Here is a 19264-nt window from a genome sequence, read left to right on the forward strand (position 1 = left end):
GACAGACAGACAGACATACTTTATTGATCCCGAGGGAAATTGGGTTTCGTTACAGTTGCACCAACCAAGAATAGAGTAGAAATATAGCAAAATAAAAACTAGAAATAATTAAATAATAATAAGTAAATTACGCCAAGTGGAAGTAAGTCCAGGACCAGCCTATTGGCTCAGAATGTCTGACACTCCGAGGGAGGAGTTGTAAAGTTTGATGGCCACAGGCAGGAATGACTTCCAATGACACTCAGTGTTGCATCTTGGTGGAATGAGTCTCTGGCTGAATGGACACCTGTGCCTAACCAGTACGTTATGGAGTGGATGGGAGACATTGTCCAAGATGGCATGCAAGTTGGACAGAATCCTCTTTTCAGACACCACCATCAGAGTCCAGTTCCACCCCCACAACATCACTGGCCTTGCAAATGAGTTTGTTAATTCTGTTGGTGTCTGCTACCCCAGCACACAACAGCAAACATTAGGGATCCTGTGGTGAGTAACTCAAAATTCAAAGTAAATTTATTATCAAAGTACTTAAATGTCACATATACAACCCCAAAATTCATTTTTGTGTGGGCATATCCAATAAATCCAGAGAATAATAACCATAACAGAATCAATGAAAGACCGCAAAACTTGGGTGTTCAACCAGTGGGCAAAACATAACAAGCTGTGCAAATGCAAAAAGTAAGAAATAATAACAATAAATAAATAATCAATATTGAGAACATGAGGTGAAGAGTGCTTGAAAGTGAGTCCAGTTGTCGTTGAAATAGTTCACTAATGGGGCAAGTGAAGTTACTGGTTTTGATTCAAGTCTAGTAACCGTTCCTGAATCTGGTGGGGAGTCCTGAAGTTCCTGTACCTTCTTCCTGATGGCAGCACTGAAAAGAGAACATGTCCTGGGTGGTGGGGGTCCTTGATGATGGATGACTCTTTCCTGCATCAGTATTTCATGTACATGTGCTCAATTGTGGGGAGGGCTTTGACTGTGATAAGCTGGGCCATATCCACTACTTTTTAAAGAATTTTCCATTCAGCCAGTGATGTAGCCAGTATACTCTCCACTACACATCTATAGAAGTTTCCAAATCTTCACAAACTCCTAAGGAAATAGAGGTGCTGCAGTGCTTTCTTCATAATTGCTCTTACGTGCAGGGCCCATTATTAGCCAAAATAATAACAGAGGAATTTAAAATTGCTGACTCTTGAGTTTCCGGTGACGTCATCATTGAGAATGGCAGCTTAAGTCACTAGCTCCTCCGGAAAAACATGTATTAAGCCCCGTTAACCCATCAAATATAATATTTTTCAAAAAATATTTGAACTGTAATGAGGGGCAAGAATGGGGAAAAGGAATGGAAATAAAAAAAGCAACACTGCGGAGCCTGCGACCGAGAGGAGTGCAGTGAGTGGCTCTCCTTCCCGACTGCGTGCTAGCGAGGTGGATGCTGGGCCTCGTTCAGGCGAAGTGGCGAATATATTCGAAATCCTTTAAGAAATAATGGAGTTCCAGAAAGATATAAAACAGCAGCTCCGTGATATTAAGTCAGAACTCACCAGTGTCAATCAAAAACTAGCGGTGGCAGAGACTCAAATTGAGAAGGTGGAAGATCGTGTTCAAAACGTGGAACGGATACTGAGTAAGATAATAAAAACATTACATCACCAAGAAGGTAAACTGCTTGACCTGGAGGGAAGATCACAGCGGAAAAATATCAGTATCTACAATGTTCCTGAAGGAGCAGAGGGCTCGTCTATGACGGAGTTTGTCGGAAAGTTACCACGGGACGCGCTAGATCTTCCTTCGGCTATGAACCCAGAAGTCGAAAGAGCCCATCGTGCACTTGTCCTGAAACCTACCCAGGATAGAAAGCCACACTCAATAATAATTAAATTCCTTCGGTACAGCACCAAGGCTGAGATTCAATGAAGGGCCTGGGGTAAGAAGAGAGTGTTTTACGATGATAAATTAATATATTTCGACCAAGATTAGCCCCCCCCCCGCAGTCCTGCAGAAACGCAAAGAATACTCTTAAGTAAAGCGAGTTCTAGAGCAAAAAAAGATTAGATTTCAAACTCCGTACCCTGCTAAACTTTGAGTGTTTTATGACAACGGGATGCAGTTGTACTAGATAGTGGAAGAGGCGACTACAGACATGAAGGCCAGAGAGTTGCCCGTCAGCGTGACCTAAACGAGGGAGCGCCTGAGGAATTATCCCGCTCCGGTTGGGAAATAGTGCGAGAATCAAGAAGACAGAAGACGTGAGGAGGCTGAGAGAAATATATCAGGAAGAGACCGGGAGTTTCCCAAAGACAGTCCTCATCCCCTTCAGAACAGCGTTAAGGTTTGACTAACTTTAAAAATGCTGAGAAGCTAAACAGAAGCAGAAGTACACGGTGATATACCTATCTCGAGAAATACTTATTATAATGTGGATTTTATATTACTTAGTTGTAATTCTTTATTCGCTCACTTACTCCTTTTTCCCCACCAAAATGAGAATATATATATGTGTGTGTGGGTGTGTGTATATATATATCTTTTTTTGTGTGTGTGTGCATATTTGCATATATAGGAGTACATGGGGAAATCTTTTCTGTGTAATAAATTTGTTCACTGACTTTTATGAATACTGCAATGGGGGCCCTCAACTCACAAGTAGGAGGGGTTATCCCCCACAGCTAGACATTTCCTCTAGCTCAACGCAGGGTCATCTACTAGAGACCTTAGCCTTGGAATGACATGTTCGTTGCCATTTTTGTTATTATTTGCGTTTCTTGGTTCTTATTTGTTCAGGGAGTAGATCGATTAAGTTTTATTCTAATTTCAATGATACATTGACAGATAAATACAGATGGTTAAGGACAAAGTAAAATTCATTTCTTTTAACATCAAAGGGCTATTAAATCCAATCAAACGTAAGAGAATTTTATCCAATTTGGAACAATTTGATTCATACTGGGAAAAATGGTTTAACTACATAATGCCTCATAGGCCTGATTTTATTCTCACAAATCAATGAATCTGTTGTAAAAAAAAATCACTCCCTACTTGTATATAGTTCTTTCCTTTTGCTTGTTTTTTCTTTCCATTCTTTTCTATAAGTGTGTACCTCAGGTAAATATTTTGTGGAGATTTGTGATATATATGATTATATGATATATATGTACAATGTCTGAAATACATCTTATGGAAATATTTGTTTGATGATGAACTTCAATAAAAGATTACAAAAAAAAATTGCTGACTCGCTCCACCTCAGATTCTCTGATGAGGACTGGCTCATGAACCTTTAGTTTTCTCCTCCTGAAGTTGATAATCAGCTCTTTGGTCTTGTAAGAGACCAAAGAGTAAGAGCTTGTTGTTGTGGCACCACTCAGTTAAATTGTCAATTTCCCTCCTATATGCTGATTCATCACCACCTTTGATTTGGTCATTGACAGTGGTGTTGTCAGCAAACCTGAATATAGTATTGGAGTTGTGCTTAGCTACACAGTCATAGCGTAAAGAGAGGAGAGCAGAAAGCTAAGCACACAGGCTTGTGGTGCATCTGTGCTGATGGAGATTGTGGAGGAGATGTTGTTGCTAATCTAAACTAATTGGGGTCTGCAAGTGAGGAAATGAGGACCCAATTTCACAAGAAGATATTGAGGACAAGTTCTAGGAGTTCATTGATCAGTTTTGATGGGATGATAGAATTGACTGTTGTGCTGTAGTCGATAAAGAACATTCTGGTGTATGCATCTTTGTCGTCCCGATGTTTCAGGATTGAGTGAAGAGCCAAATGAAACTGCATTTGCTGAGAACCCCATGTGCCTGTAGGCAAATTGCAGCAGATCCAGTCACTTCTCAGACATTAGTTGCCATTTTCGTCACCAACCTTTCAAAACACTTAATCACTATGGATGTAAATGTTTCTGGACGATAGTCATTGAGGAAGGTCACCACGTTCTTCTTGGGTACTGGTATAATTGAAGCCTGTCCACCATCTACAAGACTCAAGTCAACACTCTCTCGTGCCTGGATGAGTTCAGCCTCAAGAATGCAAGAAGAGTTCAACACTACAAAGATAGTGCTTGATAGGCACACATCCCAACCATTAACTCACTACACCACCAGTACATTGTAGCAGCAAACTTTACCCTCTATGGGATGCAATACAGTAACTCACCAAGACACCTACACAATACCTTTCGAGTTCGACCAGTTAGATGGTCTCGGGCAACATGGGAACACCACAACCAGGAAGTTTCACTCCAAGCCAAACATCATCTTGACTCTAAAATATTTTGTTATTCCTTCACCACCACCAGCTCAAAGTCTGGGAACTGTCTTCCCAACAATATTGTGAACGTACTTACACTGTAAAGACTACAGCAGTTCAAGAAGTGCAGTTCACCACCACCTTCTCAAGGGTATTTGAGAGGGCAATTAGCTGCTGGTTCAGCTAATTAATATATGAATTTATATGAATATATAAAACAGAAACTCCTTTGATGTACAATGGGAATTGAGACACAACCTAGAAATTATTTTTTTGTTTGAAAGCTACAATTTTGGCTACAATGATCCAAATACCCAATTTATTAACTTTATTCCAACCTTGTCAGAAAACTTATTCTGAATGGATGCACAATGCTCTTAGAAATTCTAGCATCACACAAACATGGACCAAAAGAAGAGGAAATCTAGAAGCAAGATAGTAGGGACTGTCCTCAATATTTGCAATTTCATAGTGTGGTATCAAAGAACACTCAAAACCAAAATCACTGGGCATCGGTGAAAAAACACCCGAGTTGCTGAAATCATACCTCACACATAGGAAGGTGGTTGTGGCTGTTAATCACTCTAGCCCCAGGACATTTTAGCAGAGTTCCTTGGAGAAGATGGCCAAACCATCCCCATCTCCTTCCATCAGGAAGTTAGATGTGGGAGCATCTGCACAATATACATTTCTATTCACAATTCCTCAGCAAATGAAACAGCTAATGAACAACTGTCCTGAACAACAGTCAGGCATCAGCCACATACCACAAACATGCCAGTACTAATGGAACATTTACAACTTAAAGGGAATACAAGTTAAAAGCTCAATGGAGCACTAACTAGAGAGCATTGAAACACAACCACTGAAGTAATCCTATTCTTTAACAAAAGTAAAATGACAAATGCATGAAATTAGGAAAGCAAAGTAAAACAAAAACTAGATATAATCAGTGATGCAGTACACTGGCTTTTCCTTGGTTCCCTTGTTGAGTTTAAATTTGCATGAGTAGGACTAACTTAAGAGTTCTTCCCAAAAGCAAGCACAGGCATAATGAGCCAAATGACCACTTTGTGCTGGGAGATTTTATGTTGTTAAAGTGACTTAGATGTGCACAAAATAAGAGAGAAAAACAAAGTTAATCACTTCAGGCACACACAGTAAGATCAGGAAAAAAAAAACTTACATGAGCTCTAATCCCCCTGGCATTTCTGAAGATGTGTGCTCCTTACTGGATGATGAATCAGTGGTGCATTCCACTTCAGAAGCTGAATCACTGCCATATGCATCATTGTTTTGAAAGGCTGTCCTCTGTGGGTCAGTTTCTACTTCTGATGAAGTTAGTTCTTTCTCATTATATGCATCACTAATAAACATGCCTTCATGAGTCAAGTAAGCCACTTCTGTATCCAGACTATGACCCAAACCAGTAGCTTTCTTACAAGAAACAGCCTCCAGTTCCCTGGTCTTTTCCTGATTTTTGTCCAATACCAGGAAAACAACTCGACGGATGGTAACCAGGGTTGCCTGCAAAGACAAATATATCAGGTATACACCATTCTGTATTTATAGCCTAATCTGCCTAGAGTATAGTTACATCACCAGGACTGTCTGGGTCACTGTTTCAGAAATACAAGCTCAAATCCCATTTTGACATCTGAAGAATTTTACTTTAACAAATTAAACAAACTTGGATTTTAAAAATGGTCCCGGTTATAATAATCATGAAATCACTGGATTGTTTGATAGACACACCTGGTTCATTGAAGTTCCTGCACAAAGAAAATCTGTCTTCCTTAATCTGCTTGGACAATATGCAACTAGCCCTACTAGCATGATTGACTGTTAACTGCCTCCTCAATTTAGAACCATTAAGGATGGATAGCAAATGCTGGCATCGCCAGTTATGTCACATCCCATCAATGAATTAAAATTAATATTTTAAATGTAAACATCTGTTAATTTATTTGGAAGTAAATGTATAGGAGTCATTCAACTGACAATACCTGAAAACAGTTCCAATTAACCATTACGTAATATAAATATAGGACTGAAAAGCAAATAATCAATAAATCTTAGTTTATTCAACTCTTCTACATATATTTCAACAATAGTTAAAAATAAAACATGACAAGAATAAGCAGTCTGTGTATTACTCAAGTTTAACCACCATCCATGTCAAAAATAAACTGCAATCCTATTGCACTGTTCATAACTTTAAAAATCTAAAGGTCACAGTGGTGGCCAATGTCAATTATGTGGGCATTACTGACTTTTCTTTGAGCACAAATTGTTAAAAGATGGATTTAAAAACATCCTAAGTGTACCTAAGGCTTACCTTAACTCGCTTCAGAAAATTAATAAAGCTTGAAAAGATATTTTTCAGAAGATCCAGCCACTGAGGAAAACTCAGCATTCGCATCTGATCTGCGAGCCTTAAAAAGGTAGATACTGATAGATTAGTATTTCTTTTATTCATGTAAGCTCATGGGAATACAATTTGAGAACATGAAAACCTTAGATTGAAAATGATTATTGATCACTGCTTGGTGTTGAGGAAAGATAATAAAATTAATAGCTTGTCCGGTTTTACAGCAGCAGCAACAACTGAACTAACACTGCAGAGCATTGTTGAGGCGCTGAGTGATCCAATTCTGCTCCTATACCTTACGTTCTTTAAACAAACCATTACTGCATTTGACTGAAGTATTCCAGAGTTAATGCATAGAAAGACTGGCTGATTTTTGTTTGTGGAATAACAAAGGGGAACAAAGAGACATTTTCTTAAATATCATTATAAATCTATATTAATATGTTTTATTAATTTCAGGATGGAAGAGTTTTGATTTACCATTTACTGGTTAATGACTGGCAGCTTCATAGATGTATGTACATACAGAATACTGTGGAAAAGCAAAGGCTAATCCAAAACATTTTTCTTATTTGTTAAGGCACAACTGCAAGACATGGAAATCAATAGTGGATATTACAATGGGGCCTTTTACGCCATTGTTTTCATGGATAACAATAGAGCCATTTAAGTTATTTCACTTTCCAATTTGCCATGGAGGTTATGCAAATGCTTATGCAGGAACCTTTTAAATGTGACGAGATTTGCTTTCATTATGTTTTCAAAACAATAATTTCTAGACATCATTACTCTTTGAGGATTTTTACAAATATTTCTCTTCAGTTGCTTTTATACTAATAAAAACAAATGCGGCCCAGTCAGTTTCTCCACACAACTCCAATTCTGTAGGCCTGACCAACATCTTCAATAGTCTGTATACTTGTTACTGCTATCACATGATTCTTGTAATCGAATGACCAACACCCTACCTGTGACCTAAGTACTTTTTTCATATTGTTTTGTCTTGACATTCCTGCTTCAACATTCTATGTCTGTTGTAAGTGAGGAAACAGATTTGATAGGTCTCAAGGACATGGATTCTGGGTGACCAGTCCATGATAGATAATTTTTTTAACAATTTGAATATTTCTAAACTGATAGATGAAGACCATAGCCTGTTAGATGCTCCTATTTCTATGGTGGAAATAGGAGAGGCTATCTCATCAATGAATTCAGGGAAAGCTCCTGGTCCTGATGGTTATATAGTAGAATTTTTTAAAACTTTTTCTTCTTTGCTCTCTCCTTGGTTATGTGAAATTTTTAATGATGCGTTTGCTAAGAAGAGATTACCTCAATCTTTTTATGAAGCTAATATTTCTCTAATTCTTAAAAAAGATAAAGATCCTACTTTATGTACATCTTATCGCCCTATATCACTATTAAATGTAGATTCTAAGATTCTTACAAAAATTTTAGCTATTAGATTAGAAAAAGTACTATCACAGATTATTTCAGAAGATCAAACCGGTTTTATGAGGAATCGGTATTCCTTTTTTAATGTTAGAAAATTGATTAATATAATTCATACTTCACCACCCACAATCCCAGAATGTGTTATTTCATTAGATGCTGAAAAAGCTTTTGATAGAGTGGAATGGATATATTTATTTAATACATTGAGAAATTTTAATTTTAGTCCTAACTTTATATCATGGATTAAATTAATATATCATAAACCTGTTGCTTCTGTTCTTACAAATAACTATAGATCCTCTTTTTTTCCAATTATCTCGTGGTACGAGACAAGGCTGTCCCTTAAGTCCTTTATTATTTAATATTGCATTAGAACCTTTAGCTATTGCTATTCGTGAATCTCCTAATATTAATGAGAAGTTATACAAATTATCACTTTATGCTGATGATTTGCTGTTATATATTTCTGACCCTGATAGGTCTATTCCCGCTATTTTATCCTTGTTGGTTCAATTTGGTACTTTTTCTGGTTATAAACTAAATTTAGATAAGAGTGAATTATTTCCTTTAAATGCACAAACTTTATTGAGTGATAGGATACCATTTAAAGTTGTTACTGATAACTTTACCTATTTAGGTATAAAAATTACCAAGAAATATAAAGATTTATTTAGACTAAATTTTTTACCTATGCTTCATCAAATTCATCAACTTACTACAAGATGGTCTCCTTTGTTTTTATCATTAATTGGTCGGATTAATGCTATTAAAATGATGATTTTACTGAAATTTTTATACTTATTTCAAGCCCTACCAGTTTTTATTTCTAAATCTTTTTTTGATAACATTGATTCAAAAATTTCCTCATTTGTGTGGCAAAATAAAAACCCTAGGTTAAGTAAAAAGCAATTACAAAAATCTAAAAAAGATGGTGGTTTAGCCTTACCCAATTTTAGATTTTATTATTGGGCAAATAATATTCGTAATTTAATGTATTGGAAACTAGATTTGGATTCACCACTGTGCCCACAGTGGGTAAATTTGGAATGTAATGAGGTAAAGGGATATTCTCTATTCTCTGTTCTTGGTTCTTGTCTTCCTGCTGATTTAGTTAAATTTAATAAACAAATATCTAATCCTGTTATTAAACATACATTACGAATTTGGTTTCAATTTCGTACGTTTTTTACTTTGAAAAACTTTGTTCTTGATAGCCCTATCTTACTTAATTTCTTTTTCAAACCCTCTTGGACAGATCAAGCTTTTAACATATGGAAAAGGAAAGGTATAAAATGTTTTCGAGATCTCTTTTTTGAAGATACTTTGATGTCATTTGACCAACTTTCCAACAAATTTGAATTACCTAAATCTAATTTTTTCAGATATTTACAAATTAGAAATTTCTTACATAAAGTTTTACCATCTTTTCCTAATTCAACTTTGGTGGACTTTACAGATTTGATTTTTACCTTAAATCCTTGTCAGAAGGGATTAGTAGCTTTTATTTATAATATGATTATGAAGATACAACCAGAAATATCAGTTAGAATTAAACAAGAATGGGAAAAAGAACTTCGATATAATATATCAACAGATAAATGGGAAAAAATTTTGCAAATGGTTAATTCTTCTTCTATATGTGCTAAACATGCTTTAATACAATTTAAAATTGTACATAGAGCTCATATGTCTAAAGATAAACTTGCTCGATTCTATTCTCATATTAACCCTCAATGTGACAGATGTCATTCAGAAGTGGCCTCATTGACCCATATGTTTTGGTCATGTCCCACTTTACATAATTACTGGAAGGACATATTTACTACTATTTCCTCAATTTGGAATATAGATTTACAACCTCATTTCATTACTGCAATTTTTGGCATACCAAATGAAGATGGTAATCAGTTTTCTCCCTCAATCAGACGAATGATTGCTTTTGTAACATTAATGGCCAGAAGGTCTATATTACAAAATTGGAAAGAAGTAAATCCTCCTACCACGTTTCAATGGCTTTCTCAAACTATTTCTTATTTGAGCCTGGAAAAAATCAGAAGCACTATTTTTGACTCATCAATTAAATTTGAAGAAACTTGGAGACCGTTTATTCGACATTTTCATATGAATTAATTTGGCCCTTTCCAGACCTTCTTTCTGCTTATTCATGTTCAGGTATGGAGTTCTGGAGTTTGTTGACACTATCATATACTTGTAAACTATTATTGTTGCCCATGTTAGTTTAGTTTAGAGTTTTTATTTTTCTTAATATATACTTTTTTTTTCACATATTTTCAAATTTTTTTTTCTCTTTTTTAATGGTTATTTTTGTTTTTTTTTCATATATAATCATATGGACTTGATTGATTAAGGTATTTTTTTTTCTGTTGATGTTTAATAGGATATTGTTATCTTATTATCAACGTGATTTCAAGTCTATTGTATTCATAATTTACTCATTATTATGTTATGTTTTTTTTGTGTATATGTGAAAATTAATAAAAAGATTGAAAAAGAAAGAAAAGAAAGGACATGGATTCTGGACACGGAACTTTGGTGGTAAAGGATTTTAATTACAAAAGGCAAACGTGGGAAAATGGCAACAGAAGCAAAACGCACATGTGTACAATTTACAGCAGTCGGATCGGCAATAAAACACACGTAAACAATTACAAATGAATGTGGGAAAATCACGCAAGAACAAAGTACACACACACACACAACCAAGGGAAAGTCAATACAATATCTGCCCCCCTTGATTCTGTGCAGGCACGGCTCTCTGCTATTAGGGACAATAACCAACGCTCCCAACCCAATTCAATGCACAACTCACCAATAATTTCTCCAGCACTGTTCCACGGTTCTCAGCCTGGAGTGAACCGGGGTGATCCCTCTGATAGCAAGGAGGAAGGGTCCAGCACACCTGGCACCCTTTATAGTGCAGCAGAGTTGGAGGGTCCCACCAGGTAATTCACAGGAAGGCCAATGGCTCAGCGCCAGCAGAGTTAAGCTGATTACAAACGCCAATTGCCAAATACAAGGCTAATTAAAGGGGCCAATGGTTAGGTGTGCATTGATGGGCCAAACCTTGATTGACAGGTGTTGTGCCTTCCGACCAGCTAATGGGCAGTGCTGTCACATGACAGTCACGACCCCCCCAATACAATGTCTCAGCCAAAAAGGCACATAACCCATATTTCCCAACCACCTCACCTATTGGTCGAAGACAAACACTTCTTGGTATCCAGCTATTTACTCTATATTTCTTTAGCTTGTTTGCCTGCCCCAAATAAACTAACTCAATTTCTCCAATCTGAATTCTAATTGCCACCCTGTACCCATCTAGTTAGTCCATTGATAACTTCCTATACCTTGGAATGGCCATTTATGCTATCAGTCACACTTCCGACATCAGCAGCCAACATTTTACTTAGGGGCCCCAAACACAAGTCCATACATCATAAAAAAACAAGAGGCCTAGCCCATGACACTGCAGAACAACCTTCCAGCCAATGACCATTAAGGGCATTTTCTTCCACTCAGCTAATTTTTAACTCAACTTTTCACTTTCCCTTCGATAACATTGACTTTGCTTTCTTGAACACAGAAAACTTTAAGAAACACCTTGCTAAAATTCACATAGTGGTAGTCCTTCAGATTGGAAGAAGATATGCTGTTGTGCAGTTCATCTGTAAGCACGGAGGTGGCTCTGCAGTCCCAGTCTGGAAGTGCAGAGTCTAGTACAATGGGGGCACTGGAAGTCTATTGTTGTAATAATTGTGGCTGCTGTTTTGTGACGCCGCTCATGGTTTCCTATCAGTTTTTGGCAGCGCCTGTCTTCAAAACTGGTGTAGGCTTCATAGCACAGGGCTCGACAGCAGGTTCTGTCAGCTGCTTCAGCTTCTAGTTCCCTTGGCTGAATGTCACAGTAGCACAAGGCTTCCTTCACAGCGTCTTTGTAGCACTTGTGTGGACAACCTTGAGTTCTCTTTCTGGTCTCCAGTTCACCATAGAGCAGCTGGCAAGGCATACGATGGTCGTCCTTTCTGAAGACGTCTCCTACCCACTGCATCTGGGCTCTGATGATCAGGGACTCAATGCTGGTGGACTCCGCATGATCCAAGACCTCCAGGTTGGAGACATGGTCTTGCCAAGGAATGTCACGGATGCAGCGGAGGGCGTGCATGTGGAATTTCTCCAGTTGTTTGATGTGTCATTGGTACAGAGTCCAGGTCTCACATCCACCTGGGAGAGAAGGGATGACCACAGCTCAGTAGACTTTCAGCTTTGTGGAGATGCGGACGTTGTGTTGATTGAGCACTCTGGTACGCAGCCTCCACAGAGCCTGGCTGGCCTTGCTGATCCTGGAGTCAATTTCTTTGTCCAAAGACCCATCACTCGAGATGATGCTTTCCAAGTATTTGAAGCTGTTTACATTTGTCAGCTGGGTGTCATCAACAGTGATGTTTGGTTCTATGGGGTTGGCATGGGTTGGTGAAGTACTTCAGTCTTGTTCAGGCTGATAGTCAAGCCAAAGAGCATAGCAGCGTCTGAGAGTTTGTTCAGCATCAACTGTAGATAACTGTCTTTGTGCACCAGGAGCGCACAGTCATCAGCAAAGAGGGTTTCTTGAATGACTATATGGAGGCACTTCATCCGTGCGTTCAAGTGGCTAAGGTCAAAGAGAGAGTCGTCCAATTGGACCCTGATGTACACTCCTTCAGACCTTGGACAGCATGTGACAACATGCAAGTGATGAACAGATTGAACAGGACTGGGGCTAGTACACAGCCCTGCTTCACCCCATTGGAAATGGCAAATGCAGCTGACGTATCACCACTGCAAAGGACCTGTCCTGTCATTCCTGGCATGGAGCAGCAGAATCATCTTTACGAATTTTCTTGGGCATCTGTAATGTCTCAGGATGATCCAGAGAGCCTCTCTGTTTACAGTGTCAAATGCCTTTGTCAGGTCAATGAAGACAGAGTAAAGAGGCTTGGTCTGCTCGATGCACTTCTGGAAATTCACATAAATGACAGAAAAAGCACCACCATCATTGATATCCCTCTTCAAAAAAATTCAACCAAGACAGGTAAACATGACTTGCCCCTTAACAAACCAATGTTAATAGTTCTGAAGTAACCTGCCTATTGCCACGTAATTCATTTTATTTCTCAGTTTTTTTTTCCCCATTAACACCATGAAGCTGACTGACCAGTAGCTCTTTGGTGTAATCCTTTATCCTTTTACAAACAATATCATTTACTCTTTCCTGTCTGATAGCAACATGTCTGTTGACAAAGATACTTGATTAGAGCATTGCAATTTATCCAGATTTAAATTTTCTTAATTAGTACTATGTTAAGTTATCATCAGCAAAAGTGACTTTAAATAACTTTTAACCAGCAGGGAAATTGCTTAAGCACTAACTGAAGTAACTGGTGATGCCAAGCTCATCAGAATGACTTACTGTATTTTGATTATTAAATTACTTACTTCAAAACAACTTCTGTGTCTATTTCATCCATTTGTGCAATAGTTTCAATCACAATCTGCAAGATATACACACAAGGAGTCACAACCAGGGAGCCTGAGATCAGCTTGTGTATAAAACTGTAGCTTTGGTATATGCTTAATATTTCAAAAGGAACTTCCAAACAACTATCAGACCACCAAGCATTACTTAACAGTTTCAATGACAAGGATAGCAAATTAAAGCATAAAAAGTAAGCTGTACAGCCCCTCAATCCAATTCCACCATCCAATACGATCGTGACCTATTTTGTATTGCAATTCATTTTCTTTTCTAATCTTCAGTTCTCGAATTGTTCAAAAACCTTGAACTTATTTTACAAATAAGTATCCATACACTCCTCTATATGTAGAAAATTGCTTATATTAACAATTCAAGTTCAAGAATAGAAATTACATGATATTATGTAGTTGTAAACAGTTTAGTAAGACTGGCTCCAGTGCCTTCCTAAATATGAAAATAAAATGCTCTATTTAACTCTTTGCCATATATCTCCACAAAATAATCAGCTGTAAATTGCATCTGTGGAAACAAAGATAAAAAACATTTCAGGTTGCTGATCTTTCAAAAAATAACACAAAACAGCTCTAAAGTGAAAAGAGGCAGGGAAAGTTCACACAACAAAAAGGAAACCTAAAATAAAAATAGAAAATGTTGGATAGATACAACAGGTCTGGCTGTATCTGTGTGTGAAGGAACAGAGTTAACATTTCAGGTTGAAGGCAGAGAGACTGATGGAAATCCCAATAGTAAAGCAGAACTTCTTCAGGTTGAGCAGGTTGAAAAAGTAGTAATGAATTCAACAAGTGAAAATCACCCCCCGCAAGAAAAACTGCAGATGCTGAAACTCTAACATAAAACTGAGAACTCTGGAAATATTCAGCAGGTCGAGATGTATCTGTAGGAAAAGCAACAGAGTTGATGTTTCAAGTTGAAAAATAAAAAAGGGAAGTTACAGGATTGGGAAAAGAGCAGAAATTTAGTTTGGAGGGAACTTTTTGTAAGAAAATGAGCCAAGGGGAGATTTAGTTGAGATGTACAAAATTATGAATATCCAGAGAAGGTAAAGAGGAAGGAAATTTTTCGCTGGTGAAAGAGTCACAGGGCTGGAGAAGGGGGAATCTGATAGGAGAGGACAGAAGGCCATGGAAGAAAAGGATGATGTGCACTGAAGGGAGGTGATGGGCAGGTGAAAGAGGGAAATGGGAATGGGGAATGATGAAGGGGCGGGGGCATTATCGGAAGTTCAAGAAATCAACTCTCATGCTGCCAGGTTGGAGGCTACCCAGATGAACATAAGGTGTTGCTCCTCCAACCTGATTGTGGCCTCATTGCAACAGTCGAGGAGGCCATGGGTGGACATACTAAAATGGGAATGGGAAGTGTAATTAAAATGGGGGCCACTGAGAGATCCCGCTTTTATTGGCAGACGTAGCGTAGATGCACAGCAAAGCGATCTCCCAATCTACTTTGGGTCTCACTAATACACAGGAGACCACACCAGGAGCAACAGATACAGTAGACAACTCCAACAAACTCATAGATGAAGTGTCACTTCACTTGGAAGGACCGCATAGGGCTCTGAATGGTAGTGAGGGAGGTGGCATAGAGACAAGTGTAGCATTTATTCCGCTTATAAAAACAAGTGCCAGGAGAGAGATTGGTGGGGAGGGATGAATGGATAAGGTAGTCGTGTAGGAAGTAATTCCTGTGGAAAGCAGAAAGTGAGGGGAAGGAAAGATGTGCTTGGCGGTGGAATCCAGTTGGAGATGGCTTAAGTTATAGAGAAATATGTGCAGGACGCAGAGGCTGGTGCAGTGGTAGGTGTGGACAAGAGGAATCCTACCCCTGGTAGGGTGGTCGGAGGATGGGATGAGGGCAGACGTGCACAAAATGGAAGAGATGCAGTTGAGGGCAGCATCGATGGTGGAAGAAGGGAAGCTCCTTTCTCTGAAGGAGGAGGACATCGCCTTCATTCTAGAATGAAAAGTATCATTCAGAGAGCAAATGTGGTAGAGATGGAGGAATTGAGAGAAGGGGATGGCATTTTTACAAGCAACAGGGTGGGAAGAGGTATAGTCAAAATCTGACTCCTCATCTTTTTTCCCTTCAGTCCTGATGAAGGATCTTAGCCTGACTATACCTTTTTCCATAGATGCTGCCAGGCCTGCTGAACGTCTCCAGCATTTTGTGTGTTACTGTACATACAATTTATTTTTTCTAAACCCATATGATATTTGAGTTCCTGCTGAAGGATTTCATAAGTTAACTGACAAGTGATCTTTCATTAACTGGTCTTCAGTTCCCCGTTACCTCTTCCCCTCCTTCATAAAAGTTATTCACAATACTAACTGTCTATGTAATTCTATATTTTTAACTCCAATTTTAAGTTGCTCTGAATAAAGTAATTTAAAGGTTGAGTCAAATCACCAGAGACGCAGGTGTTAATATAATTTGCCTATTAGCTGGTTTTGATAAATACAGCATCTTCTTTCGGCTTGACAGCACTAACTGAAGGCTGGCAATCAGTAACACATTGAACACAATTCAATGGCAGCTTCAGCATTCTGATACAGTCACCAAGAAACCAAAGTAATGGGGCATTCTACATTTTATTTCTTATATTAAAGTGCACTGAAAATTCAATATTTATTTTTATTCAATTTATTGTCAAAAGAGCTGGGATCTCTATACTTTTATTGCAGAAAACGTAACCTGATATAACAGTTACACCTTAAGCTCAAAGCCAGATTTTCATATAGTACTAAAACAGTACCACAGGAACTAATTACAGAAATCAAAATGTACCTGTTTAATGATGTTTCTTGCAGCAACAAGCATCTTGTCATGATAAATATCCAAAAAATCTAGTTTTCTTTGTCTTAACAGCCCAAAAACCAAAGATATTAAGCGCTCCTTTAAAAAAAAACGCAGAATAAAGCTATCAAGGTGTGTAATTTTACTCTGATCTCCTCTGGACTTTTTCAAAAACATATCTTTCTATATATTTATTAAAAACAAAAATGGCTACAAAAGCTAACTGATTGGGTTTACAAATAACAAACCAAAATGTAGTATTTGGAACTTTATGTATAAAATTTGAACATATTTGTACTACAGTGAAACAGAAAAAGATGTAGCTGCCTGGCCTGCTGCGTTCCACCAGCATTTTGTGTGTCTATCTACTTGAAATGATTGCTTTCTGACCATTGATCCCATGTTCACGTAAAACACGTCCTTGAATGAAGTACACTGGTCTGAAAAGCTATGAATCTGAATGTTTCCATTGCTGAAGAAGGTGGGCTAGTTATGAACTGGCTAAGTGAAGAGGTTTTCCAGCTTGTACCAGCTAAACTCAAATGCAGCACCAAAACACACAAAGTTCTGAAGCTCTTTCTCTCAGGTCAATTCCTCTCCCACACTGTCCATCACCCCCCCAGCCCCCCTGATCTCCATTATTCTGGTTAAGTGCAAGGAGATTTAATCATTATGTTTGAGGCCAGGGATCATCATCGTTTTGAAATAAACACTCCCCTTTGTTCATGCCAGCTTCAAGCAATGTAAAGTCAGGTATATTGGATTACACACTAAATAATGCATCTCAAAGGTAACATTTCTCAGAGTTGTACAATGTCTCCAATGATGACATTGGTTACATAGTGTCTTGAATGAAAATACGCCCTTCTGCACTTCAGCATTTTCAACAAAATTACATCCTTGCTCTTCCATTTATATCTCCAAGACAAAAGTTACAAAGTACAGCAATAATTCGACACCTTCAAATATTCTTTATAAATCCTGCTTCAATGTTACAGATCTGACTTACTGAAGCAGTGGAGTAACTTTGGAAATAAATTCCTAAGGTTAATTTTAGGATCAACATCTGAATTCTAAGAAAGACTAGAAAATCTTAAATTTCTTTTTCAGCCTAATTGTCATATGGCAAATATTCTGACTGGGGAAAGAGGTAGCTCAGAATTATAAATCAGCAAATGGTCATTTTAGTACATCTGTCCTGATTAAGAACCATTCATCAATAAATATCACATAAATGGGATAATTTGTTGGTGGTGAGCTTGTTGTGTGATAAAGTGGCTTTCAAAATTCTTCACAATATTGGAGACTACTATTCAAAATTATTTAATCAATTATATCAACAATCTGGATGATAATGTGGTTAACTGGATCAGCAAATTTGTAGATGACACCAAGAATGGGAGTGTATTGGACAGTGAGGAAGGCTATCACGGCTTGCAGCGGGATCTGGACCAGCTGAAAAAATGGGCTGAAAAATGGCAGAAGGAATTTAATGCAGACAAGTAGGAGGTGTTACACTTTGATAGGACCAACCAAGGTAGGTCTTACACAGAAAACGGTAGGGCACTGAGGAGTGCGGTAGAGCAAATGGATCTGGGATACAGGTCCATAATTCATTGAAGGTGGCAGAACAGGTAGATAGGGTGGTAAAGAAAGCTTTTGGCACATTAGCCTTCATAAATCAATGTACTGAGTACAGGAGATAGGATGATATGTTGAAGATGTATAGACAGCAGCAAGGCCTAATTTGGAGTTTTGGTCAGCTACCAGCAGGAAAGATGTTAACAAGATAAAAGAGTACAAAGAAAATTTACAAGGATGTTGCCAGGGCTGGAGGACCTGAGTTATAAGGAAAGATTGAATAGATTAGGACTTTATTCCCTGGAACGTAGAAGATTGAGAGGAGATTTGATAGAGGTGGGACTACAATAAGAGTTCATGAGTTAAGGATGAAAGGTGAGAAGTTTAAGGGGAATGTGAGGGGAATCGTCTTCACTCAGAGAGTGTTGAGAGTATAGAACGAGCTGCCAGCACAAGTGGTGCATGCGAACTGGATTTCAACATTTAAGAGAAGTTTGCATAGGTATATGGGTGGTAGGGTATGGAGAGCTATGGTCCCAGTGCAGGTCGATGGAGAAAGCAGTTTTGAATGGTTCATTCTGTTCATGTGCTGTACTCTTCCAAGATTCTATGACTGTGAAGCACTTTGAAATCAGAAGAGACTGAAAAATATAGAATTCAAGAATTCCACTGATTTTAAGTAAATATTCTTACATACCTCTTCTAACATCTGATCATCTTCCAATGGCCTATTTAAATCACTATGAGCATATGTAGAAAAATCTGCTACTACCATTTTATCTATAAGTCTTTCCAGTTCACACAGCTGAGAACCAAGGTGTCTGGAAAAGACAAAATACATTAAGTTAGTTTTTTTAAAAATTAATCATACTTTAAGCACTAAGAAACAAAGGATTATAAACTTCTTAAAAAACTACTCAACTAAGTACAGCTCATTACAATTCCACAATAATACCATATTATAGTACAATTTTGATATTCAGTCTGTGAAATATACTTCAGCAAGAGTATCTTCATTTGACCAAATCCATTTCAATAAAATGATTAGATGTCCCAACAATGATTTCTTCTAGAAGTTAATTAAATGAGTTACCCGATACCTTTTATTATGATCAATATGAGGTTCATTGTCTGAATTCATGAGAATTACATAGCCAACAATAACTGAATTCTCACTCTACCAATGATACAAGAGACATCATAAAATTGACACATTTGAAGGAAATATCTGGAGAAAGGAGAAAAGACAGC

At 37.9% G+C, this 19264-nt stretch overlaps 1 protein-coding gene across 3 annotated transcripts in view; it reads right to left on the bottom strand.

Annotated features, from left to right (window-relative positions):
• The window catches only part of vps54 (VPS54 subunit of GARP complex), a 113829-nt gene that overhangs the window by 46963 nt on the left and 47602 nt on the right, over positions 1–19264 (bottom strand). For all 3 annotated transcript variants that reach the window (XM_059986130.1, XM_059986128.1, XM_059986129.1), the window contains exons 8-12: positions 18711–18834; positions 16424–16531; positions 13579–13634; positions 6601–6697; positions 5449–5789 (exon numbers count right to left, since the gene is read on the bottom strand). In XM_059986130.1, coding sequence (XP_059842113.1) covers positions 5449–5789; positions 6601–6697; positions 13579–13634; positions 16424–16531; positions 18711–18834 — 726 coding nt within the window. The remainder of the gene's footprint in view (positions 1–5448; positions 5790–6600; positions 6698–13578; positions 13635–16423; positions 16532–18710; positions 18835–19264) is intronic.

This window comes from Hypanus sabinus, chromosome 12 (genome assembly GCF_030144855.1).
Source record: "Hypanus sabinus isolate sHypSab1 chromosome 12, sHypSab1.hap1, whole genome shotgun sequence".
In the NCBI taxonomy this organism is placed as follows: Eukaryota; Metazoa; Chordata; class Chondrichthyes; order Myliobatiformes; family Dasyatidae; genus Hypanus; species Hypanus sabinus.